The 24,606-nt window shown below is 47.2% G+C and overlaps 1 protein-coding gene across 1 annotated transcript; it reads right to left on the bottom strand.

Annotated features, from left to right (window-relative positions):
- Positions 1 to 8,831: 8,831 nt before the first annotated feature.
- On the bottom strand, positions 8,832 to 16,254 carry CXCL14 (C-X-C motif chemokine ligand 14). The gene is made up of 4 exons (XM_054643013.2): positions 15,876 to 16,254; positions 14,932 to 15,037; positions 10,385 to 10,495; positions 8,832 to 8,915 (listed from the first exon to the last, which is right to left on the bottom strand). The coding sequence occupies exons 1-4, from the start codon at positions 15,937 to 15,939 to the stop codon at positions 8,900 to 8,902; spliced, it is 297 nt and encodes a 98-aa protein (XP_054498988.1). The 5' UTR covers positions 15,940 to 16,254; the 3' UTR covers positions 8,832 to 8,899.
- Between the last annotated feature and the right edge of the window lie 8,352 nt (positions 16,255 to 24,606).

The raw sequence follows: 24,606 nt of genomic DNA, 5'->3' as shown, positions 1-24,606 counted from the left end.
CTGCTGGTGTAGCTCTAGGTTTTAGGCCTGCTAATCCATATTTTGGAATGGCTTGAAGGGGCAAAACGCTAAGTAAATACAAAGTACTAGTTCTAGTATTCAGGAATTCAGTATTCAGGAAATTAGACAATGCAGCAGCATGATTAAGGGAAAGCAAATGTTGTCCTAGGTGCAGTTTTTTTCCCTTGGGGCTGGGTGCACTTCCACAATAAGAAGCTCCTTTGACACAAGTGCTTGGCTAATGAGGGGAGACAAGTTTGGCTGACATGTTTCTGCTGGGCCTCTGCTGAGGGGATGCCTCTTTCTCTTCCAATTTAAGCATGTAGCAAATCGTGTTAAAATAGCTAATTATAAATGAAGCAGTGAATGTACTTCTTCTTAAACCCAAGGCATAAAACCCAAGGCATTTTTTCCTTCACTTCAGGTTTAATGTGTGTCAGGTCTTGAGCTGTTTCTGTTTATTCCAGTGGGAATAAACAGAATATAGAGATGTTTCTCTGGAGCTGGTGCAGCTTCACTTCTCCAAAGCAGCTGTTGGAGTAAATCAGGGCTCTGTCCCTCTTACCCCACTGTGCAAACAGGAGAGGATCCAATGAGACTGAAAAATTGGTGAGAAATATCTTTCACAAGATCAATTTTTATTTCTTGTCTTGTGGGCCTTGTGTATATACAGCTGGTGCTGTCCCAAGGAATCTTTTTCCTTTTTCTTATTTTCTCCCCCAGAAACAAATAGGATATGACTTGGATTTATGTTTATATCGTTCTCAGTGTTTGGTGTTATTTATCTTCATTAAACTGTTAATGGCCCCAGACCCCCACCCCACAGATGAGGTGCCAGGTGCTGGGAATTGACCTCTGGGGCTATGAACCTCAGCCACCACCTCACCACAGGAGAAAAAAAAAAAAAAAAAAAGGAAAAGGACAAAACCCCAGCTTTTCTGACTTGTAAGTGATGGGAATTGCCACAAGGTGTCAACCTCCACTAAGCTGCAGCTCGGAGCCCTGGGATGGATAACCCTGTGCAGAGGCTCTGCTGGAAAACCCGGGCACCTGATTCAAGTGAGTGGGGAAATATCTCCTATAACACGGAAAATTTATTGTTTCCCTTCCATTCTATGCTTTATGCGTATTCTTCATTTCTATTTTATTTTTTTTTATTTTCCACAACGAGTTTTAGCCAAATTCAGTGTTTTCCCTTCATCCTTTTCTCCTGACCCTAAAGGAACATTTCCCAAATATCATAATAAACCCAGAAAGTATTTTTTTTTTTTTTTCCTTTAGAGCTGACATTTTTCCTTTGTAGAGCAGCATTTCAAGGCATCATGGTCTAGGATGGTGCGGTTGAAGTATTGGGATTTTACCTTCTGGGCAACCCAAACCTCTGTTTCCTCACAGGACCATTCATGTGAGTGTTGGACCTGATGATTCTTGTGGAATATTCTGTGTTTCTGTGTTCCCTTTGGGCAGGCAGTGTGTGCTGGTCCTGTTTTCAGCCACCCTTCTCAAGCACCACTGCTTTCTGCAAAAGCACAGCCCCAAGTGCTTTCAGATTGAAAGCAATCCCAAGGATTCCTTGCCTTTTTTTATTCCTCAGCTCCCTGCAGCCTTGGCTGAGCACAGCCTCACTCGTGGGCTGGTGGCATCGCTCAGAGCCAGACGGGATCATTTGACACTGGTTGCTACAATGAGGAACTGGATTTTCCTGGCACAACTTTGGCAGCTGTTGCACAAAAATAGAGAGGGAACACCCTGCCAGCCACTTACACTTGGAATTGGAGAGGCAGCACTTGGCAAACTGGTTCTTGCTGGGGAGATGTGGTGCTTGACTGGGAATTGCTGGCCCAGGGAAGGAGCTGAGGAGCTCTGGGCTGGTCTGATTTTCCTGATGTGGTCACAGAAGTGATAAGTCTGGAGAGATAAAAAAAGAAAGTTGGAGCAAACCACGAGGAAATGTGTAAATGGTGGAATTATGAAGGTAATCGAAATGGAGAAGTGTTTTTATGCAAGACAATTGAATGGTCAATAATGAGGTAAAAACGCTGAGGGGTAAAGACAAAAGACATTTCTTCCAGGATTAGAAGTGAGCTCAAAATTGCCAAGGCCTACTGGAAGTGGGGGGTGGTGGTGGAAAGAAGCCTGTTGTAGCATTTCTTTTCCTTTAATAAGCTTCTTTTTCTGGGTGTCCTGAGTGTTCAGATGTAGCACACTTAGTGCCTAGTAACCCAACAAAGCTTTGATTGGTGCCTCTGCAGAAAGATTTTCTTTTCCTTGCAGGTTTCTAACCATGAAAAAAACCCTGAGATCAGTTGCTTCAGAATCCTTAATTAAACACAACAAAGAAGGGCAATTAGAGCTGTGTTTTCCTTTTGTCATCCAGCAAATCTTGCAAACCTCAAAACCCTTTTCCTCCTCCAAGATTTATGATGGGAATAAATCATAATTATTCCTGTAATTATCAGCCTTAAGTGAACATGAACAGGAGTTTTTGTTGGTTTTTTTTTCCTTGGAGGAGGTTGTGAAACCCATTCAAGAGGAATTCACTAACATCTTTCACTGAGCAGGAGGAAAACCAAAGACACAGGGGTGGTGATTTTCAAGGCCTTGGCTGCCTGCCCCTCCTCCTGTCACTTCATGTCATGTCACTGCTCCTGCTGGGCTGCATGCCCTCCATGTGTGTGCCAGAGCAGCCACTGCCCAAGAGCTGGTGGCACAAACAGGCGAAAGAGGGGAGAAAAATCAAAGGGAATTTGAGAACTTCAGAGGCTGGTGACAGGACCAGCAATGCAGAGTGACACTGGGTGTTCAGGGAACAGACTCTGTGTGTGTGACAGCCCTACAGGCACTTCCTGCAGGGATCTTGGCTTTGCTGTGCTGGTGCCCACAACAGGGAGCAAGGTGTCCCCTTCAGGCACTGCAGGTGCTGCTGTGCATGTGTGGGTTTTGCTGCTGGGAGGTCAAAGGGACCTACCTGAGGACAAGATGGCAATGCAACACCAGAGGAATGGCAGCCCTGGGCTTCCTGGAGAGCAGGGGGCAGGAGGGAGAAGCTCTGGGCAAGAAAACCATATTGGTCAGAAAGGCTTGGTGTTTTTAAAGGATTTGGGATGGGTGTTTTGGGAATGAGTCTGCCCTGGGTAGTGCTGCAATCCAGTTTCCCCATGCTGGTGTGGTGGATGGGGCTCCTGTAGACAGAGCAGCCAGGTGTTCTGTTTTCCCTTAGTGTAAAAGTTCCAAATTGATGGGATAATAAGATGGTGTGAACCTCTGAGCAGGCTTCCCAAAACCACAGATGCTTTGCCTTTTTTTTTTTTTTTTTTTTTTCCTTTTCTTTATGAAAAAAATCTTCTTTGGAAGCGTTTCCTAAACCAAATGCAATAGTTGAGGTTTTTCTCGTGGAGCTGGGGAAGAGCATTCCCAGCAGCAGCAGCAGCACAAGGAGCAGGCTCCAAACTGATTTATGATGCAGGCAGCTGTAGAGGCGTCCCTTGGCTGACTGAGAAGGTTTTTGGTCGCCACTAGATGTCCTCTCAGCCCTGCTTTCCCCGCTGCTCCCTCGGAGCAGTCACCTGGGCTGGATTTGACGGCCGAAGAGCTGCTGGACCCCGGAGTGCTGGTGAGGGAAAGGAAGGGGCCTGAAGGTCAGGCTGCTGAGGCCTCCCAGGCATCCTTCTGATCTCCCTGGCTTTGCCTCAAGCACTGCTGGCTCAGAGAAATGCTCCAAACCCGACTTCTGGATCTGTATGTACTGGATATGAAATACTTTAATACCTGTAGCATGGCTCAGGGCCTGTGGCTGTAGCACTGGAGGATGGCAGAGGTGCTGGCCCAAGGGGAAGCCTTGGAGGGTAAAAAGGATTGTGACCCCATTTAATTCAGGTGTTCAGCTTTCTCTGAAAGTATGAAACTGTAATTCAAATATCTTTGCAGGCATATTCCACAGAGATGCAGGTATGTGTTGTCAGAAAGCACAGCCAAATATTTTGTGAGATTTTCCAAGTTGCCTGGATGCCCAGGATTTTGAAAACAATTCACAATTCTGTAAGGTGTGTATTGATATCTACAAGCACCTGGAGCTGCTTGCAAATGCAGCTGCATCCTCTGTCTCTCAGGCAATGGCAATCCCTGCTGCTATTCTGGGTAAAGGAATTAGAGGAGATCTTTGCCAGAAGTGTGTGCTGGTTACAAGGATAGCTGGAGGCTCATGGGGTGCAGCCTTTCTAGGCAAACAAGGAATTTCCAGGAAACACTTGGCTCTTTGTGGCTTAGGATCAGAGGGAAATCAATGACTAACAGACACAGAGTTACTGATGGAGCAAACCCAGAGTTAGTGAGCACTGCAAACAGCAATCCTCAAAAATACCTGATTTCCAGTTGTGGCCATGCACACCCCAACCCACTGAAGGGAACAAACTGAACAACAAATCCCAGCATGAGTGCCAGACCCACAGATTGCCCTGGCACGGCCTTGGTGCAGTCAGGGCTTTCCATGGGCTCTCCATCCTCCTGGATCTCAAGCCCAAACCCAGCCCTAAACATCCTATCTTTTCCCAAAGGTGCTGAAACAACCAGGAATAAATGAGGTATTCAGATGCTGGGCACATCTGGATTTCAGTGCTTCAATTTTGAAAACTGGCTTTGGAGGAAAAATACCCCAAATGTGACTGGAGCTTCATTTGACTTAAGGGAAGTGTGTTTGGAGAGTGCAAGGGCCTTGTATAAAGTCTGGGCTTGTATAAAACCTGTTAAGTGATGTCAGGGTGCACAGGGGCCCTTTACCCCTGAACAGGCACAGCTCCCTGGCTCTGATTCCCACTGGGATGGTGAATCCTGGGGATGGTAACTTTTTTATTCACATTTGTTCCTATTCTCTGGAAATATGGGCCCAGAAGGGACCCAGCTCTGCTGTTGAACTAGCTCAGAGAGCATTTGTGTTGCTGTAACACTGCCTTCAACTTCCCCCTCAGGTCCCAGGGGTGAGCAGTGCAGACCCCCAGCCCCAACAATGACTTTACCATGGATCCCCACGTTTGCTCCCACAGCCCTGATAAAACCTTGTGGGTGTGGAACCACCACTTCCACCACATGGATGTGCTCAGGACATGTGTGTGACTGTCTGGTGTGGCCTTGTGCCTTGATTTAGGGAGCCTGTGGGAGCTGGGGCACAGCAGGGCCTGCTGAGAGCACTGAGCAACCATCGCTTCTTAATAAACTCTTTTGGCCATTGCTGACCTCAACCATATATGAACAAGTGAAAAGCAAGTGGTGAAAGGCTCTGTGTAACATTACTAATCCCATGCAGTGCTCTCACTGCAAAGCCAGGCAGGGCTCCCTGCTATTGTGTCCTGTCCCTGCAGCTGCTTGGGTGAGCCTGTGCCTTTCTTAACATAAAATCTGATGGACTGGTTTGGAAGGGGTGCAGCCCTTGGGTAGCCAGGGGAAGGATGGGCTGTGTGGGCAGCTCTCCAGTGCAGGCTTGGTGCTCCTGCAGAGTGCCAGGGAGCAGATTTGCAGAGGATTTCCCGTTGCCTGCTGCCCTCTTTGGAGGCTCTGGGATGGGTTCACATGCTTGTGGGGCAGCAAGTAAAGGAGCTCTGGGGTCTGTGTGTCCTGCTCCTGTACCCCAGGATTCAGCAAGGCTCCTGCTTCCCTTGCAAGTGTTCAGGCTCCTAGGAAGGTGAATTGGTGGCTGGGGAGCAGTCATGGCTGGCTGGTGTGGGCTCAGACCATGTGTCAGCAGCTTCATTTTCAATCTCAGAGCACAAATGAATGGTCTGTGTGTGAGGGAGGCTGGGCTGAAGGGTCTCCTGCTGCTTCACAGCCTGAAATCTGCTGGGGAAAACAAAACCCAACCTTAAGATTGTTGCCAAATCTCAGTGGAGGAAGGACCTACATATACATATGTATATTATATTTATTTAAATGCTTTAGCAGAGATGTTTCAGTCTGAGGGAAAGTGGCTGATGCTTTGTGTGTGGCTGTTACCTTCTGATGCAGTATTTCCCTTTACAACTGCATATCAGGGACAGCAAGGGATTCTCCTCTTGTTCCTGGAAAATCAACAACCCTGCCTGGAGATGCAGGCTTACAGGCTTGGGAAAACCAACTCAGAGTCAGTTTTTTCTCTTTAGGTTTTTAATTCTTATTTCTGAGTGTTGTTTTATTCAAAGGATTTTAGGCTAAAGGAAATAAAAGTATTGAAACCAGCAACGTTTTTGTTGTTTGTTTGTTTTTTAATTGGTTTGTGATTTTGGTTTTTTTTTTTTTTTTGGTTGTTTGGGGTTGTTGTGGTGTTGGTTTTTTGTTTTGGTTTCCCATTCTGGCAAGTGGAAAAAAATTGCAATTGATTTCATCTGTGCTTAGTTTCTATTGCTGCTGTTTTTTTGGTCCAGCAGATGAACCTGGAGCTAAGTAATTTGTACAAGCTCTGTCCTGTGAGGTCTGAGTCAGTGAGTCCTGAGCTTGGGCAGTCAGAGCTGTGCACACCATTTCCAGTGGATTGAACCACCTCTTGTGCAACCATAGCAATATTTTCCCAGGAAATATATTGCCCAGTAGTCACTAAATAAAATGAAACATTTTTTGAAGTCTTCCAGAATGTTGAAATCAAATCTTGTCAAGGAAAAACTACTGGTTTTGTTAAAATGTTCTTTCTCAAGAAAGGAGAGGGGTGGCTTGGCTCAATCATGGGTCTGGGTTTGCCCAGAAATGGGGTTCAGATACTCAGCCAGAAACAGCTCCCTGTGGTTGATATCCCCAGAGACTTAATTTCTTTAATACCCTGGGATATTTCTCAAGAATTTTACTCATAGATATGTGAAACTTGATCTTCGTTCTTTTGCAGAATAGGAAACTACTTTGAAATCTTCTTTCTCCTCCAGCTCTGCCAGGTCCTTATCTCAGTAATTTAGGCTATATATATATACACACATATATAGTATGTTTATTTTTTTCCCTATTTTGTCTCTCTGAACTAAAGGAAGCCCTTGAGCTGAGGCCAGGCATTGCCCTGGCTCTGCAGGACAGGGTTGCTGTCAGCGAGTTCGTGCTGATGCCAGGAGCAGCCCCGTGTGCAGCTGCCCTAGCCCAGCTGGGAGCAGGCAGGAAGGCCAGCAGGGCTGTTCAGGGAGCACCAGGAGCTTTTCATGTGTTTAAACTCTTGCTGGCTTTGCCATCCCAAGCTGTTACCTTCCTTTCATCTGGGGAGGATGTAGAGTTTGCACTTGGGTGCAAAGTGGTTCCCTGTGGGCGAGGGCAGAAACTGGGCAGGAAGAGGAGGTGGTGGCTCACAGGTTTTTGTTGCCTGACTTTTGCTGTATGACTGTCCCTAATCTAACCCAGATTTCATCCAAATCACTTTTTATGTGGTTTTCTATGAACTGAAGTTGTTGATTTATGTTTACTTAACACAACACTAGACCAGTGGTTACAGGCAAATGGCATCGTCCTTCTTTATGTTGCAGCATTCCTCAGTGTTTGGCTAAAGTCCAAATCCTAAAATGAGAAAGGAAAGTAAACTGTGCTGGAATAGTGTTTTCTAATTCCAGTGCCATCAAGATATCCAATCTCTAATCAGCTTCTCTGATCTACTATTCCCCCCCCCCCCCAAACCAATTCAGCTACCAAGTGATTGAAAGTGGCAGGAGTTCCCTGGTGGCTTAAGGAAATTTACAAACAGCTGTGAAATTTTTTTTAAATATTTTTTTTATTACTTTTTTTCATTTGTCTTAGAAAGAAATATGAAATCTGCATGCAACTTCCTAAATATTTCAAACATTTAAATAGCATATGATAATTTAGCAGTACAGTACATTATACAGTGAGATAATATAGGGAGACTTCCTATAGTGTATTTACAAATGAAAAGGTAGTTTTGTTATATTAAAAAGAGGAATGCACTGCTTAACATTGAAGTATTACATTCAAAATAATGAATATGTTGTATTGTGACTAAAACATACATACGTATTTATATGTTTGCCCTATCATATTTTTCATAAAAAGGTACCTTTTAAAGGCTTTTTTTTTGTTGTTGTTGCTACAAATCTAGGAAAACATACACAATAGTCTTGAAGCTTAAGATGTCTCAGTACTGAAGCCACAAACTTCCTTTAAGTGCTTCAGGTGGAAAAAAAAATACACATTTTCTTAGTAATAAAAATGAGTTAGAAATGCTTTCTAATGCATGAGAGGTTAGAAGGGAGATACAGGATGCTTTGCCTTGCAGCAGGACCTCGAGTCCATTAAAGAAGAGGTACACAAGTGATGCTCACACTCACTTGACGAGGTGCTGAGGGACCTCACTTCTGCAGGTGCAGCCACAGCATTTTCGTGGCATCTTCCCTCACTTCTGCAGGTGCAGCCACAGCATTTTTGTGGCATCTTCCCTCACTTCTGCAGGTGCAGCCACAGCATTTCCGTGGCATCTTCCCCAGCAAACTCGTCTTTGGTCCCTGCTCTGCCTGGCTGAGGTGGAGGCTGCAAACACGAGCAGCATCCCCAGGCCACTGCCAGGGGTGAGGGCCATGGCTGTACAACACATCACAAACAGTTCTGTTTGCCTAGTGAGCTTATAAAGCTCGATTGCCATCATAGTGAAGTATGAATGAATCATAATTAAAACCAAAAAACTCCCAAAAGAACTTCTTTAAAACGAAAAGCAGGTGTTTTCCTAATTTCAGTATGGAGCAGACGGGTATGAAATCAGAAGTGCAACAGATGCTTGTGAAATCTGGAAGCCTTTTGCACACGGCTATAAAATGTAAAAACTGACCCTTGGTAAAAAGTGCTTTATAATAATATAGAATTTGTGTCTTATGTCTGCGAGAGAGAAATAATCTTCTGTAGAGCTCAGTCCTATGCCAGCCGAGGGAGTCCACTCCATTCCTTGTACCACTTCCTCTTATTCTTCATAAACCCTAAACAAAAGAAGAGCCAAGAGCAGGGTGTTTAAACTAGGAATTTAAAAACTCCATTTCAAATAGCAACAATAATAAAAAATAACACAAAAATAGTAAAACCACAAACCCCAGATTTTTAGCCTGTGCCTGAGTAATTTGGTCAGTAAGTGATTGACTTCAGCAGTCACCAGATTGCTACCTATATCCATAAAGGATCTGGGAGGAGTGTTGGACTTTGACACTGTCACATCTTAGAGGCATGTGGAGAGTGACAAACTCTACCACAATTATCTGAGTAAATAACATGAAGAAATCCACATCTACTAACTCACTTTAAATGCTGGAAAATCCCTATCTCATATACAAATGTTGAAGGTTATCATGAGCTGTATATAGACAATATGTTCACAATATCTGTTGTTTGCAATCGTATTACTCTGTTTAATTTTTCTACATTATTTCCTGACAGCACAACTTGATGGCCTGGGGCTGAGCATCCTTCATCATTGTGATGGCCTTATGTAAAAAAAAAAAAAAAAAGAAACAGAAGAAGAGTGTAAATCTGTGGTTATGCAATAGCCAGGGCTTCCCCACGTGCTCTGTTTGTGAAGCAGAGGCAGGGAGCTGGCAGGAATTCAGGGAGATGCCCAGGGGCTTCTGTGCCCTGGCATGGCCTGAGGCACCACCAGGCACCTTGGGGCTGCAGGGAGAGGAGCCTGCTGCTCCCTGGCCCTGCTTGAGCTCACTTTTGGGGAGCTAATTCCCCACCAAATGAGGAGGATGAGGGTTTGAGGGGCCTGTCCTGTGCGTGGAGATTCTTTCTTGTCTGTGGCTGGACACATGGCAGGAGTCGTGCTGCTCCCCTGATTACAGATGGGGACAGACATCACCACTGGCCATCAGGAATTCATCTCTCACTCTCTATCTTCTGCCTATGACTTAGAAAAAAATCCCAACCCTATTTACAAAGGAGAAGCTGTCAGATTTTTATCAGAAAATTACAATTTTTCTGGGAAGGATATGCTAGTTAAAAGTGGCAAATACCTGCGTCATCAAGTCTTGATGAGGTCGAGGTGGTGTGATTGAAGTGTGGGACAGGGCTCCCCTTTTCTGCCTCTCCTGACTGCTTTTCTCTTGACAGTGTGAAAGTCGTTTAGCTTTTCATCTTGGATTTTTACCCGTAGAAGGGAGGTGAGTGTATGTACATAACTGAGAACATCAGCTGATGAATATTTTAACCAAAAATAATTACTATTTGTAGTCAGAACAGCCTAATGCCAAAATAGAAGCAAGAAATGCATGTGGCAGGAAATAATTAATATCAAGAACACCCATTTAAAATTGTAATTTTGGTAATGAAATGCATCCTCTGTGCTGGATGGAGCATTTGCCAGCATGTGCATTTTCCTGTTTTTTCTATTCCTGAGCGCTGCTGGTTGCCTGACTTGTCTCCAAGAGCCTCCCCCCTGCAGCCAGCTGGGACTCACCTGCCTTTCTCCTTCCATACCCGGTACCACTTGAGCAGCCTCACGGTGTTCTGGCGCTTGGGGTTGAGGCAGTGCTGCTGCTCCCCCCTCACCCGTGTCCACAGGGTCACACTGCAAGGCAAGGGACAGCTCACAGGGATGTGGCAATACCCCTGCTCCCACCCCGTGCCACACAGGGTCAGGGCTTTCCACTCTGTGCCATAAAGCACAGAGATCAACTCAGATATTTTGGGTTTACATGGTGAGGTCAGAGGAGCTCTTCGCCCTCAGTACAGGGCATTGAGGTTGTATCAGATGAAAACGTTCCTGCTGGTTTTAACCAGTGGGTTTGCTCTGCCTAAGTGTTAGATATCTTCTTCTCAGCATAATTAATTTAATTTGGGCTCATTCAGGCAACCACAAGGACTTTGCATGAGGAGACAGCTCCGTTACACTCAACAATACTTCATCCAAGAGAAATGATCAGAACTGCTCCATTGATCTGATTATGTTTCTTTTTATCTTGATCTTATTATTTATAATAAACTGATTATTTTAATTTTTTCCCCTTTAATTCTGTTGTATTTTAAATGCTTGCACATGGCAGAGTGCTTGTGTGCCCAGCAGCCAAGCCCTGAGCCCCAGCATTGGCCCTGGGGGCTTCAGTCTCCTCTCATCACCACCTGATCCTGCTCTCCCTGCCACTTTGGTGTCCCCTGACTGTCAAGACCAAGCATGCTGAGAGACAAAACGTGGCAAAAGTCTTTTCATCATTTGAGGTCCCCTCCTGGAGGGTTCGGTGAGGCTGCCACAGCTGAGGTGACATGAGGGATCTGGGTCTGGACAGCTTTCCAGAAACATCAAGTCCACCCCACTTCTGGGGCTCAAAATTGAGCAGTTTTTTGGTTTTCTTATTAAAAAAACCCCAGGCAATATCCAAAAACCAACCCACAATGACAATTTGTATTAGAATTAATAATTTTCTGGAAATACCATCTCTAACAGGGAAAACCATTCATTGGTTTAACGAAAACCCCATAGTGGAATTAATTAAATGCTGCTAGAGACATGAGTATAATGATGGCAGAAATCCAGAAATACCTATGTATACTGGAGGGCTTCTTTTATGGTTTGGTTCAGAAAGGAAGACAAATGCCTTGCAGACTTTCCCATCTCACCCTCCTGGTGCCTCACAAATTAAAACATGCTGCCTGCATGAACTGAACTGAGGCTCTCACCACAATTCCAATTTCAAGGTTTTACAAGGTGTTCAAACAGGTTTTTCTATTCAATTAACCTTCCTCCCTGCTCCTCTTTTCTGCTTCATCTCCAGCTAAGGTCACGAAATATTAAGGTGTAATTTCCAGGTTGTTTTCTGGGAGGATGTGGACTTTCCCCCAATGCATGGGAAAGCAGTGGAAGAGCCTTTAATGGTTGCAGGTACCAGAAAGGGAAAGGTCAGTGCTCAAAACTATGGACTAACTCTGTTCTAAGGGTGCTCTCAACCAACTCCTAGAGAGCAGTGTGTGCTTCAGAAGGGGAGTTTTCCTGTAGCTTTGAATGCTGTGAGCTTTAAGGGATTTGAGGGCAGAGCGGGGTTTCTCCATGCAGCAGCCACCTCAGCTGTGCCATCTGCACTGGCTGATCCACTTGGCTTTCATTTCTCTCTTCTGACAGACCATGGAGGATATTTCCAGAAAGTGATGGACAAGCTGAACTGCAGGAGAGGAGCAGGAACACCTCTGAAAAGCTGCAAGCTCTGCATTTGCACCAGAAGCAGTGAAGGACACTCTGGATTTACCAGGCTGCAGTCTCAGCAGGAGGAGATCCATGCTTTGCCTCTCAGGTGAAAGGCTCTTTCCTCAGGCTAAGATGAATTGCTTTACATCACATGCAGGTTTTTTGCTTCTGTTCTGCAGGATGGACAGCAGAAATGTTCCCAAGGCAGCCCCATGGTCCTCTGCCATTCTCAGACAGTCCCTGATTGATGCAGGGTTTGGTGGCAGCAGGTTTGGCCACCCTAAGATGACCTGGGCCTGCTTTTGGGGATGCTGGTGTGACAAATGTAGGGGAATGTGCCTAAGAGGTGCTGTGGGAGCTTCTGCCTGAATGAGAAGTTACCTGGATGGGCTGCAAGAAGAGGTTGAGAGAGGTGGAGAAGGGATGAAGCACCAGAACCCACACCTCCAGTAGGATTCCTGCAGTGGGATTTGTCCCTTTGCTGCCCAGGGCTTGGTGGCTGCAGCCTTCACCCTGGTGTCTGAGTGTCCCTGTGCCAAAACTCTCCCCAGCATGTCCCTGCCTCCAGGGCTGTGATAAACACCCCAAATCAATCTGTGTCCCTGCCTCCAGGGCTGTGATAAACACCCCAAATCAATCTGTGACCCAGCACCCTGTGCCCCCACACATCTCATCTGCAGGGATGGGGGCTGCACCTCTGCCTACACATATCCTGTCTCCAGAACCTCAGGGATCCTGGCTCTGGCCCTTTCATCCCAGGCTGCTGTGGAGCTGCCTTTCCTGCCCCTGGAGAGAGGCACTGCTGTGAGCCCATTTCCCATCAGCTCTTCTCAGCCTGACCCATCCCCACACTCTGGCATGGGGCAAAACATGGGTGGGGGTGTTTCAGAGCATTTCAAGTAGAAGGAGTTAAACTTCCCTTCTATTTTCTGCTGCTTCCCCTCATTCCAGGAAACAGATACACACAATTACTGCTGGATGTACCATGAATCTTGATAGGTTTTGACTAGACTGAGGCCGCAGTTTAACTGTCTCTTACCCTGTGGCACAGCTCTGCTGGGGGATATGGCCACAACCTCCCTAACTGCACCCCCTATTTCTCATTCCAACACAATTTATATCATGTTTCTGCTATATGAAAGCTTTCAAGGAGGGCAGAAGGAGATGCAGCTTTGACAACTTGTTTTGGATGATCACTGCAGCAACAAAAACTCAGCTGCAGGAATTTAGCTCCTCTGTGCCGTGTCCAGAGGCTCCCGGATAAATTGGTTCCCAGAATATTAATTTCAGTGCTTTCAATGCTGAGTTCAGGCTGCATCAGGAGGGCTGGAAAGGTGGTGATGGCAGTGGGTTTGCCCCACAGACACCCCCAGTGATGAGACAGAGATGGGACAGTTCTGTCCCAGCAGCTGCTGCAAACCCTGGACAAGCCTCAGCCTTGAATAGTATTGCTCAACATCTGCCCTGTCAGGCTGGAAAAGCAACTGCTCCTACAGGGCTTTCTTGCTTTCCCTGATTTCTGACTGGAAGTAAAATGTCACATTAATGAGATTTATTTCATACCCCCTGGTCACCCTCTGCTTTTGGGCGAATAACTGGAGTGGGATGCCAAGAGTTAGTGTCCCTCTATGACATCACTTTACTATTGAAGGGTCAAAGCAAACAGAGTCAAGCTGACTCAGGCAGGGTTCTCTGCAAGAACTTTTCTGTTCAGGTCACCACCAGCAGGTTTGGGCTTCAAAGACGTGGGTCTGACATTCCCTGAGCTCAGCCTTGCTCCCAGGGATGCTGCTCTGGCTCTGCAGGAAGCCTGAGGAAGCTTGAATCTCCATTCCCTCTCCAGGAGCCCTGTGCTGAGCCTGGCAGCTCCATGTGGGCACTCCATGGTCTCTCCTGAGGTATCTGTGCCAGGTGGATGGGCAGAGGCAGCACTGTGGGCACTGCAGGGTGCTGGGGGGTGTGCGGCCTGCACAGATCCCCTTGGGCAGCCACTGGCAAGGGTTCCACGGGGGAGCACAATGCTGGGTCCCGTCAGTCCTTAGGGTCCTGGGCTGTGGCTGATCCTGGGACAATTCTCCCCCCTCTTAGGTGGCAGGGGGCTTGGTGCAGTCCTGTTGGGTTATCTGCCCTTCTGGCTCCCACCCAGCTGCATCATGTGCTGGCTGAATGGTGCTTTGTTGGGGGAATCTTATGATATTCAAACAGGTCAGGAAAAAAGCCAAACCCACCCATATTTAAGATGTAAAAGCCCCCTCCTTTTTTAGCCAGTTATGTAAAAAAATCCCTGTACCTGCCTCAGCTTGGTTACCCACTACATCAGCTTGAGATTTTACATCAGCATTGGTCCTGACTTGCAGGACACTGCGATGAAAGAATTTTATTACATGCTGAATAACCCCAGCAGGTGAAGGAGATCCCTCTGGTACAATGCAGGCTGGGGTAACTCTTCCTTTCAGAAACCACCACGGACCAAACTGCTCATGTTTATTCTGCATGCTCAGAATAACTTGAGTAAATAGTTCTGAGTGTTGTATCAGGCAGCTTGGAGTAGAATTTTCCCCTATTTTCACTTGAACTAATGATAATCTTTTTACTGCTTCCCATTCTGGAAATACTTATTTGACAAAAAAAGAAAAAAAATTGTGCCAAAAAATGATACCTGTGATTTTGGTCAGAATTGCCCTTTTTTTTTTTTTTTTTTTTTACTATGCCCAGGAATTAGCATGCCAGGGCATGAGGAAAACAAAGAACAAAGAAGGAACTTGCAGATAAGGTGAAGCAGTTCAGCTGACAGGGAAACAGAAAGGAATAAATGAAGGAAAACTTACATAATCATCTCTTCCACGCAAAACGGGTACCTCGGTTTTATTTCCAGCTTCCGTACATTAGAGAATCTTATTTTAGGACCTTTTCTTGAGCATTTGCACTTCACGCCTACAAGAGAAAGCATTTTCTCATGCGCCTGCAAAGCTTCCTGCATACCAAGCGTCCCTTCCCCTCCAGGAAAACTTCAGTTTGCTCTTTCAAGCCTTGCTGGGAAAAGATGAATTTTTTTAATGCTGTTGAGCTTAAAAAGAGATTTTTTTTTTTCCTTTGGTATATCCCAGGAAAAGGTAGTGACTCTCTGGGAAATATATTTTAGAGCACTACATATGCTCTGGGACTTTGTAAATAGCAGATTTTTTTAAAGTGCACCTGCTGTGATTAAATATAATTGTATTTAACAAAAGGAAATGAAAGAATCAGAACTTGCTTTAAACTGAGCAAGCAAGTGCATGTCTGGGCTACTTTCTCATTCACTCGTGTCTCACTTGGAGTTTGTAGGACTGAGTCATTTCTCCTTGCATGGATGCTGTGGTGCAGTCATAGCCAGACAAAAGCTGAGCATTTTTTACCCATCATTTTTGTGCACAGCAGAAAACGCAGACTGTGCCACCACCTCATATCCAGCTCTGCTCTAATTGCCCAGAAAACCACGCTCAGTTTCAAAGGAGATGCTTGAGCTCTATTCCTGAATAACGAGGAACATGGCACGACCTGCCCCACTGCGAGTTCTTTGCCTTGCGCTGAAGACACAAATGAAGACACAACTTCATCCCTTGAATTTTACCTCTCCTCCACCTTTACATAACTTGCAGCTCCCTTACTCACAGATTCCACAAATCACACCTTTCCACCGTGCAAGGATAGCTCAGCCCAAGCCAGGGCTGTCAAGACACAAACACAAATTACCGGAGATTTACACGGGAATAAGCAGAACAAACCACTTTACCTTCCGCGCTGGCTAAGCACATCGCGATGAAGAGCAGGAGCAGAGCTGCTGTCAGGAGCTTCATTGTGAGACAGCAGGTACCCGAGGAGACGCCGGGGGGTCGGTGTGTGTGTGTTCGCCTGGGCTTCGTGCCCCGATGCCGCTGTCCCGGGGCTGGGTGGCCAGGGAGGGGACGGCGGAGCGGCTCCCGGCGGAGCGGCTGCCGGCGCTGCCTGCGCTCTGCCGCTGCCTTCTCCTCCTTTAAAGCGCTTCCCGCTGCCCTCGCTCCCGGCTCATTAATATGCAGAGCAACTCCACGGCTCCCTCCGCTTCCTCAGCCCGCCGGGGAGGGGGGGACCGGCACCCCGGGGGGAACATCCCCCATCCCCGCCCCGAGCATCCCGTGGGGAGCGCAGGCGGTGGGGCGGCTGCTGCTGCCCCTGCCCAGCTGGGACCTTCCCCATCAGCGGAGGGTTGCTGGGGAGGGTGATGTGTGCATTTGTATGAATGGGGCTGAGAGCTGGAAACCATCCGCTTGTGAGCGCTCCAGGGATGCCCGCGCTCCGCGGAAATTCCCATGCACCTTGGAAATAAGATTTGGAGAACTCTCACCTGGGAAGGCTGTCACCTTTTGCCACAGATTGACTTAAATGTTAATTTTTCTAACTTTAGCAGGCTTCTAAATCTAAAGGAAAGTTCAGTGAATCAAATCGGGAAAAGTGTTCCTAAAAGCGTTGTTAGGTGTGTTTAGCATGTGTAAGATTTTAGGAAATAAGCTGGGTTTATTGTTGCTTTAATGAACACTCGAACAATATTCTGTTCCGTGAAGAACAGGGTAGCAACACGCGGGAACTTCATGGATGTAAATAGATATTCTTCCTCCCTTGCAGAGTCTGTTTCTGATTTCAGAAACAGCTAAAAGAGCATCTTCAAATCCAGATTCCAGATTTTTGTCTAAATGAAACGGGTGGAGATCAGAGTGGGGTCTAATCGCCTTCACAGCAGTGCGCTCCAAACGCGCCGCAGCCAAGCGCCCCTGCGGCCCCGCTCCCAGCCCCGCTGCCCGGCTCCCCGCCCGCACTCGCATCCCCGTTACTGGAGCCGCCCGAAGCCAGCCCCGCTGCCAGCCCGGGCAGCGCTCGGGGAGGACTCGCCACGCACTCCCAGCTCCACTTGCATTTTAAGTTTCCCACATGGCTCGGTTCCTGCCGGCTCCCATTGGCAGCGGCCATCCCGCTGCGTTCCCGGCCCGGGTGTTGGCAGGCTGCGAGTACAGCCCTACCACACACAGCCTGCACGTTGCGCGCAGGCAGCTGCAGCCTTCTGGCCCTGGCTCCCATGCGGGACGTGCCGACATGCCGGGAACAGCCCGCCCGCTCTGCCCTGCCCGCTCTGCCCGCCCTGCCCGCTCTGCCCTGCTCTGCCTGCTCGCACTGTCCGCTCTGCCCCCTCTGCCCGCTCTGCCCGCTCTGCCCGTTCTGCCCTCTCCACTCTGCCCTGCCCGCTCTGCCCTGCTCTGCCCTGCTCTGCCTGCTCGCACTGTCCGCTCTGCCCGCTCTGCCCTCTCTGCCCGCTCTGCCCTCTCCGCTCTGCCCTGCCTGCTCTGCCCTGCTCTGCCTGCTCGCACTGTCCGCTCTGCCCGCTCTGCCTTGCCTGCCCTGCCCGCTATGCCCTGCCAGTTCTGCCCTGCCCTGCCCTACCCTGCCCTGCCCTGCCCGCCCTGCCTTTGCCCTGCCTTTGCCCTGCCCTGCCCGCCCTGCCCTGCCTTTGCCCTGCCTTTGCCCTGCCCTGCCCTGCCCTGCCCTGCCTTTGCCCTGCCTTTGTCCTGCCTTTGCCCTGCCTTTGCCCTGCCTTTGCCCTGTCTTTGCCCTGCCTTTGTCCTGCCTTTGTCCTGCCTTTGCCCTGCCCTGCCCTGCCTTTGCCCTGCCCTGCCCTGCCTTTGCCCTGCCTTTGTCCTGCCTTTGCCCTGCCCTGCCCTGCCTTTGTCCTGCCTTTGTCCTGCCTTTGCCCTGCCTTTGTCCTGCCCTGCCCTGCCTTTGCCCTGCCTTTGCCCTGCCTTTGTCCTGCCTTTGCCCTGCCCTGCCCTGCCTTTGTCCTGCCTTTGTCCTGCCTTTGCCCTGCCCTGCCCTGCCTTTGTCCTGCCTTTGCCCTGCCTTTGCCCTGCCTTTGCCCTGTCTGCCGTGGGGGAGTGCTGGGGGCTGCACATCGGGGACAAGGCTGGGGGCACTGGCTGACGTGGCACGGAGCTTTTGGGGTGAAAGACCTGTTTCGGGGTCGTGAAGCTGCTGCTGGTGCAGTGGAGAGGAGGGAGAAGGGATGATATAGTTTCTGTTGTGCTTTTGGTATTTTTGCTGCACAACTCTAGCCCAGCTCCAGTGACTCTCACTGTTTCCTGCCAGGAATGGTTTGGTTATTAAATGCCAACAGGATTCAAGACAGAGGTTTGTTCCAGAGCCTGGGATGAAAACAGGCAGCTGATGTATGCAAGGTATCAGTTCAAACCTTTCAAATATATTCTCAATTTCTTACACAAAAAAACCAAAAAACAAGTAAACAAACAAAAAAAAAAAACCCACAAAACCCCAAGGAGAATGTAAAAGGCTTTTTTCAGAATACTATCAGCTGTGGTGAAGATGCTCATTGGGCACGGGGGAGAATTGGCTGAAAAGCACCCACGTCCAGAGCTGATATCCTTCCCTGCTGCATCTTAGGGTATTTCCCTCCTTGCAGCTTTCTCTGCACTGTGTGCAGGAACAGCCTCAGGGAGAGCTGTGGTAAGGAAAAATCTTTTTCCCTCCCCCTCTGCTAATAAGAATTTGGGTGCAGCTTTAGCTGACGGCAATTTGAACTTTCCCCAAACCTGGGAACTCATGTACAGGCTGGAAACAAATTAAAGGAAATTCTCGTGCTTTCCACAAGTGAATCCCATTTTCTTCTATGACTCTTCTCATGCTGAAAGAGCCAAGTTTATTAAGTATGGAGTAAGGAAACTGCTGTTTTAGTTCCAAATTTCATGTAGAAATGGATGTATTTGAGGTGTGTGTACACATATGGTGACTCTCACCGTGTGCCCAAGCAGGTCAGTGTGTTTATGCCAGGCACTGTTTTTGACAGTAATTGTTTTTGAGAGCTCAAAGGTGCCTCTTGCCTGGCGTGACAGATTTCTGTGGCCATGTACAGCTTTCTCTGACACCTGCTCTGTCTTAAAATGACAGCCACAGAAGAATTTTTAGTAAATTATTTGACTAAAAAGAAACAGATATGGAATTCACTACAGTTCTGTCCCAAAAGAAACTCTGATAATTCAGATACATTTTCTTGATGCAATCATAAGCTGAGTTGCTCAGCATACACTGGGGTGCCTGGGGTATCTCCAGTAGATCTGCTAAGCCCCACAAATGTGTTCTGATGAGCAGCCAGTGCTCCACAGGCTGTGGGGGGCTGGCCAGGTGAGCACAGGGCAAGCGGCTGAAGCATCCCTTTCAGACCTCACAAAGCCACCCAGTCACAGAGTAATTGATCAGGGCGTGGGTTTTGCCCCACACAAAGGAAGGGTTTCAGAGCAGACACAGTCAGCAGGGTCCTGCTGTTGTCCTCAGCTCTGCAGATGGGCCATGCTCAGAGAGCCATGTGTCCCCAGGGGAGCATCACTGTACCTGTGCACAGAGCGTGTCACCTGCTCATCTGGCTAATTACAGGGGCATTGTTGCTGCTGAAAGGACTCTCATTTCATCTCATACTCTGATCTTTTCAGGTCTCTGCCCTAGCATAAGGCTGTCTAGTAAACCAAGGCTGAAGCCTGGCTTTGCCTGTGAGGGTGAGACCCAGAGGGACCAGAGGTGATTTGTCACCCTGGAAGGGTGATTTGCAAAATGGAGGGCAGGGATGAGTGGTTGTCTCCTCCTAAATAAGAAAGAAGAGTTTTAGCAAAGGGACTACTATTTGAAGCAAAATCCTCACCATTTTTATCCACCTGGAGGCTGGAATCATACATTGTTGAGCGCAATGTGTAGCTGAGCTGGAGCAGAATATTTGTGCTTGTAGACACAGGGACAACCCCCAAATGCACACTGCCCTTTGAAGGGGAGCTACTGGAATGGGGCAGTTCACTCCCACAATAAATAGCTGTGGTGGCAAAATGGGAGGGCTCCATAAGAGCTGTTAAATCTGCCAGGGCAAGGACATTTGTGTCTTTGTGCTCAAACAAGATTGGGTGGGATCCATGCCCTGACCTGACCTTAGGTGAGGCTTTTCCTCCTTCTGTGAAGGTACAAAACTTCCTGAGCCAGCACACACAGTGTCCTTTAGGTGCTCATCTGCATCCCAGGGAGCAGGATATGCACTATTACAGTCATCCCCATGGTTAGAAATGTTTTAGTATTCAGCTGGCTTTGGATATGCTGGTTATTTCAAGCACAGGGCAATCTATGACTTGGATTAACTGTCCTTCCAAATACCATAGTGTATCATAGAGGGGAGATGAAGGGGAGAAATCTTTGCAAAATGGCCGTGAAAACTGAAGGCAAACTGTGAATGGCTCATCTGAGTTTAATGTCTAAGAATATCCCTATCAGCTCGTCAAGGAGAAGATTAAACATTAGAAGTGAAGTGGCAAAATCCCTGCATATCATGTCAGGAATTTGGAGGAGGAATTAAATACTCACTAGAAATTTCAGAAATTAAGGTGGAGGTGTACAGATGTGATGCATGTTGTATGCATTTTTTTTCCTGGGTGCTGCACTTCCTTTTTTATGCTTTTTTGGTGTTGTAACCATGCTGTATGAGACCTCAGCCCTTGCAACAAAGGAAATATAAAACTCGATTCCAAGCTTGAAGTCAGGGGTGAATTGCCTCAGATTTTGGGAGGCTGTTGCAAGCCTGCTCCCATTGTGCTGAACTCAGAGGAGGATGTGTTGCAGCCTGTGGTCAAGCCCATGTTTTCACCTCTAGCTCTAAATGACATTTTTCTTTCCTCAATAGCCTGAACAGTAGTTGTGTCATCCTTGCATGTATTTATCTATCATAAGTTGAAAGGCAAAGCTTTGGATTTCATCTTTGGTCTCTTGAAACATGAAACATATTTCAGGGAAAACAGCTGTGTTCCCTTCTGTGGAGTTTCACAACGGATGAATTCTGCAAAATAAGGCTTGTATTGTTGTTGCAGTCACTGTGTTCTTTTGATATTTTATTTTTATTTTTATTTCCATAATGAGATTAAATTCTAGACACTAGTTCTTCCCTTGGGAATAGTTTTAAGACAGCTCTCTTCCTAAACCTAAATTATTCACCAAGGAGGATTTTTTGCTGAGATGAGAACAAGGAGGTCGGATCTGGGACTGTTGTCATGGCTTGGAGCTCTTTGAAGCTCTTTGTCATGAATCATTAAAAAGAGCTGCAATAAAATGGCAAAAGGGAGAATTGGCTCTTTGTGTATGTGATTTGAGAGTCACCTCTAGATACGCACAAAAGGATTAATCCCAACTGTGACTTGTTACATTGAGAAAATACTAAGTTGTGTTTAATTTCCCACTGACTCATTTCCTTGCGTGTTACAACTTACCATTGGTTTTTATGTGCAAGCACAGCTTACACTTTACACAATTTTGTTAATAGGCATTTCAGCTTGACTGGCTGTAGGTATTTATTTTGTGCTTAACCACACAATGAGATGGGTGGCTTCCTTTAGCATCCACCCCGGTGCTTGCTGTAATGTAGAGGGAATAATGTGAAGGTAAGAAAGGGAATTTGTTTGATCTGACTGATTTGCATTCCTGGCAGTGCTGCCCAAACCCCTGAGAAGTCCCCATGGTGTTGTATGGGCTGAGGGATGGTTGGGACAAGGATGGGGGTGGCATGGGCCCTGTCCTTGTTTGTGTGTTCTCCCTGTCCCAATTGGTTTTTAATTCCTGAGTCAGATGAGAACTGGGGTGAGGACATGGTGTTAGTGCCCAGGTGTGCAGTTAGAACACCACAGCACTGGATAACACACCAGCAATTGGAAGGAAAACCCTTCTTTTTGCCCCAGGACTGGAAACACATTGTGCCATCCTGATTTGCTGATCACACCTCTGTTTGTGTGGGCATAATTTTGGGTCATCTGTGGGTTCCAGCTTTTCCAATGAAAGGCTTTAGGAGTAGAATAGGGTGGCACTGTATGTAATGAATCACAGGCAGCTTCTCTCTGTGCTATTAATGCGACTTCTCTCAAAAGGAGTGGCTTTGCTGCCAAGCCATCCATATTGAAAAGCACGGGGAATGTGGAAAACTTAACCACAAGGTTCAGTGCAAAACACCACAAAGTGTTTTATTTTTGCAAGACAATAGGACCAAATGAGATCAACATCTGAAAAGTTCCTAATCCAGTCCCAGGTGAGTGCTTGCTCAGGTGGGGAGTGGTGACAGCAAGATCCACAAATGCTCAGGCACAAGGAAACCCATTCTTGACACTTCTCCTTTCTGCAGCTTGTTAGAACTGGGCATAATTTCAAACTTTTCCAGGAATGGCAGGAAAATGCTTCAGTATATCTGCTTCCAGCACAGTTCCATGGGATGAGAGTTCCTTAGAAGAGCTGATGAGCAGGACCCTGCTGAGGTGTCCATGTTGCAATGGTTTTATGGGCCTTAATATAAAGTATTCTCTCTGGTGGCTTCTGGCATCTTTTTCCTTTGGACTTGTGGCTTCATCTTTCCAAAAAACCCAACACCCAAAGTCTGTGGGTGTGTGGATACAGCAATCGATGGAAGATCTTCTTGGCAGCCTTTGAGGGGTTTGTTTTTGTGCTTGTTCCTGGTGATGGGAGCTGTTTACATTTGCCCACAGAGTAACCACAGCAACACAACTGCCCAGCACCAAGAATTAAAGCCATTAGCTAAAAGTGATCATAGTACAGTGGTGAGGTATGGAGGGCAATCATCTCACAGCATCTCCTGTGATGTGCAGGAGTGCCTGGGGTGCCACAGGAGAGGGTGCAGGCAAGGATGGCAGTGCCAGAACCAAGCCCTGCAGCACACTGAGACTGGCTTGGGCACAAAGCCACGACAGCTGTAGGTGCCCACGAGGCTCTGCAGGACTTCTCCCACCCCCTCAGTGCTTTCTGGAATGTGCAAAAATCCCTTGCAAGCTTAATGAAGCCCACTCTGCTGCAGACAGGAAGGGTGCTCCCTATCTCTCTTCATTTTCTGCTGAGCTGTGTGTTAGTAATGATGGGAATTTTTCATATGATGATTTTTTTCCTCCCCTTGGGATAGGAAACATATGTAGTGGCTTTAAAAATAAATAAAATTAATGGCTTAACAATAGAGACTTTGAATATTTGATGAAACATTAGTAGGCTGCAATCAATCAAAAAAAGATCTTTTTCTTCTGAGTAATAAATATGTTAATTATTTTATCTACTCGGATAAAAGCTTAATTACCATAGCACTCGGGAAGTGGGAGTTGTTATGCATAGTGTTCCTAAGAAAATCAGTTCATTCTGCAAATAAACCAGAATTTCTGCAAGCAAACCAAGAGACATCCTACTGCTACAGACAAGCTGTGCACTTCTCCTGGCAGTGGTATAACCAGCAGGGACTTCATTGCTCTGAACTTCCCTTCAGGCTGCATTTGCCCACTTTTCTCAAGTTTTCCACCTGGTTACATGTGAGCATGCCTTGCCACCCATCTCTTCTTCATGTGTGGTCTGGGTGGGCTGCAAAAGAGCTGGGCCAAGCACTCCACAGGCCCACTTTGCCAGCAAATATTCTGGAGTTCATCACTCCCTGGGAGCAGGGTGGTTTGGCCAGGCCTGCAGATCATCACAGGGAGAGAGCAGCAAGGGAAGAGCAGGGACCCCTGTGCAGCATCCCCCTGCTTGTTACACCCTGCTAACCCCTCCCTGCCTGGCCATCCTGATGGTGCCTGCATGAAGAACAGCTAAAGCACAGAAAATTCATGCTGTGCTTTGATGCACTGTCATACCCCTGAGTAATTAGAAGTGATTTTTTTTGGTTTTTTATTAACAATCCAAAAAGAATCCCACAAAGATGGCACATTGCAGAACTGGTGGGGTGAAGAAACAGTGTTTTTTTGTTGTGGAAATTAAATGAGAAATGAGCTAGACAGCAAGACAGAGCTGATAAAGTCTATAAATGCCACAGACAGTGATGGTATGGGGCTGGGAACTGGAAAACTGGTGGTGCAGCCCCTGCTCTTTGTAGGCTGCCTTAGGTGTCCTCCCTAAATCCAGGGCTTTGCCGCTTTCACTCTCCAGGACAAAAACATGTCCAGCTTGTGATCCCTTCCAAAGGCCTTTGGCAGCCTCTCCTGGCAGTTGGCTCCTTCTGCAAAGGCAGGCAGCTGTTGCTAAAGTGATTTGGCAGCAGAAGTGGTGCTCTGGAACCTCAGTTCAGCAGGAGAGGATCAGCACCCAAGGTTGCTCCCATCGTGGATGGGGCTGGCTTTGTGCTAGCAGCTCATCTTTAGAAGGAGAAGGTGGCTGTGAGGTCCTCCTCTGTTCTTCTTCATCCCCTGTCTCAGATCAATGCACTGTCCCAAGGAAAATTTTGGAGGAACTCAGCAGCCAGCATTTGTTTTGATGCCTCCTAAGGATTACACAAGTATCTGTCCCATTCCTGAGAGCTCCCCAGAGCTCAGTAGCTGGGAAGAGAAGTCTCAGAGCAGCAGAATTTTCTAGATCTGGATGTGGCTTTATGGATACCCTCAGAGATCAGGGTGCCTAAGAGTTAACATGAATTTCAATCAAGAAGACAT

This window comes from Agelaius phoeniceus, chromosome 15, assembly GCF_051311805.1.
Source record: "Agelaius phoeniceus isolate bAgePho1 chromosome 15, bAgePho1.hap1, whole genome shotgun sequence".
NCBI classification, from domain to species: domain Eukaryota; kingdom Metazoa; phylum Chordata; class Aves; order Passeriformes; family Icteridae; genus Agelaius; species Agelaius phoeniceus.
Note: the sequence above shows the minus strand (reverse complement) of the source record. Positions and strands in the feature narration are given on the sequence as shown.

What these genes read in the sequence shown, in the direction of transcription:
- CXCL14 (XM_054643013.2), bottom strand. Translation starts at nt 15,939, where the DNA reads ATGAAGCTCCTGACAGCAGCTCTGCTCCTGCTCTTCATCGCGATGTGC. An exon ending in GTGCTTAGCCAGCGCGGAAG is followed by an intron (nt 15,038 to 15,875) that starts GTAAAGTGGTTT and finishes TTTCTCTTGTAG; the next exon opens with GCGTGAAGTGCAAATGCTCA. An exon ending in TGCGTGGAAGAGATGATTAT is followed by an intron (nt 10,496 to 14,931) that starts GTAAGTTTTCCT and finishes CTTGCCTTGCAG; the next exon opens with TGTGACCCTGTGGACACGGG.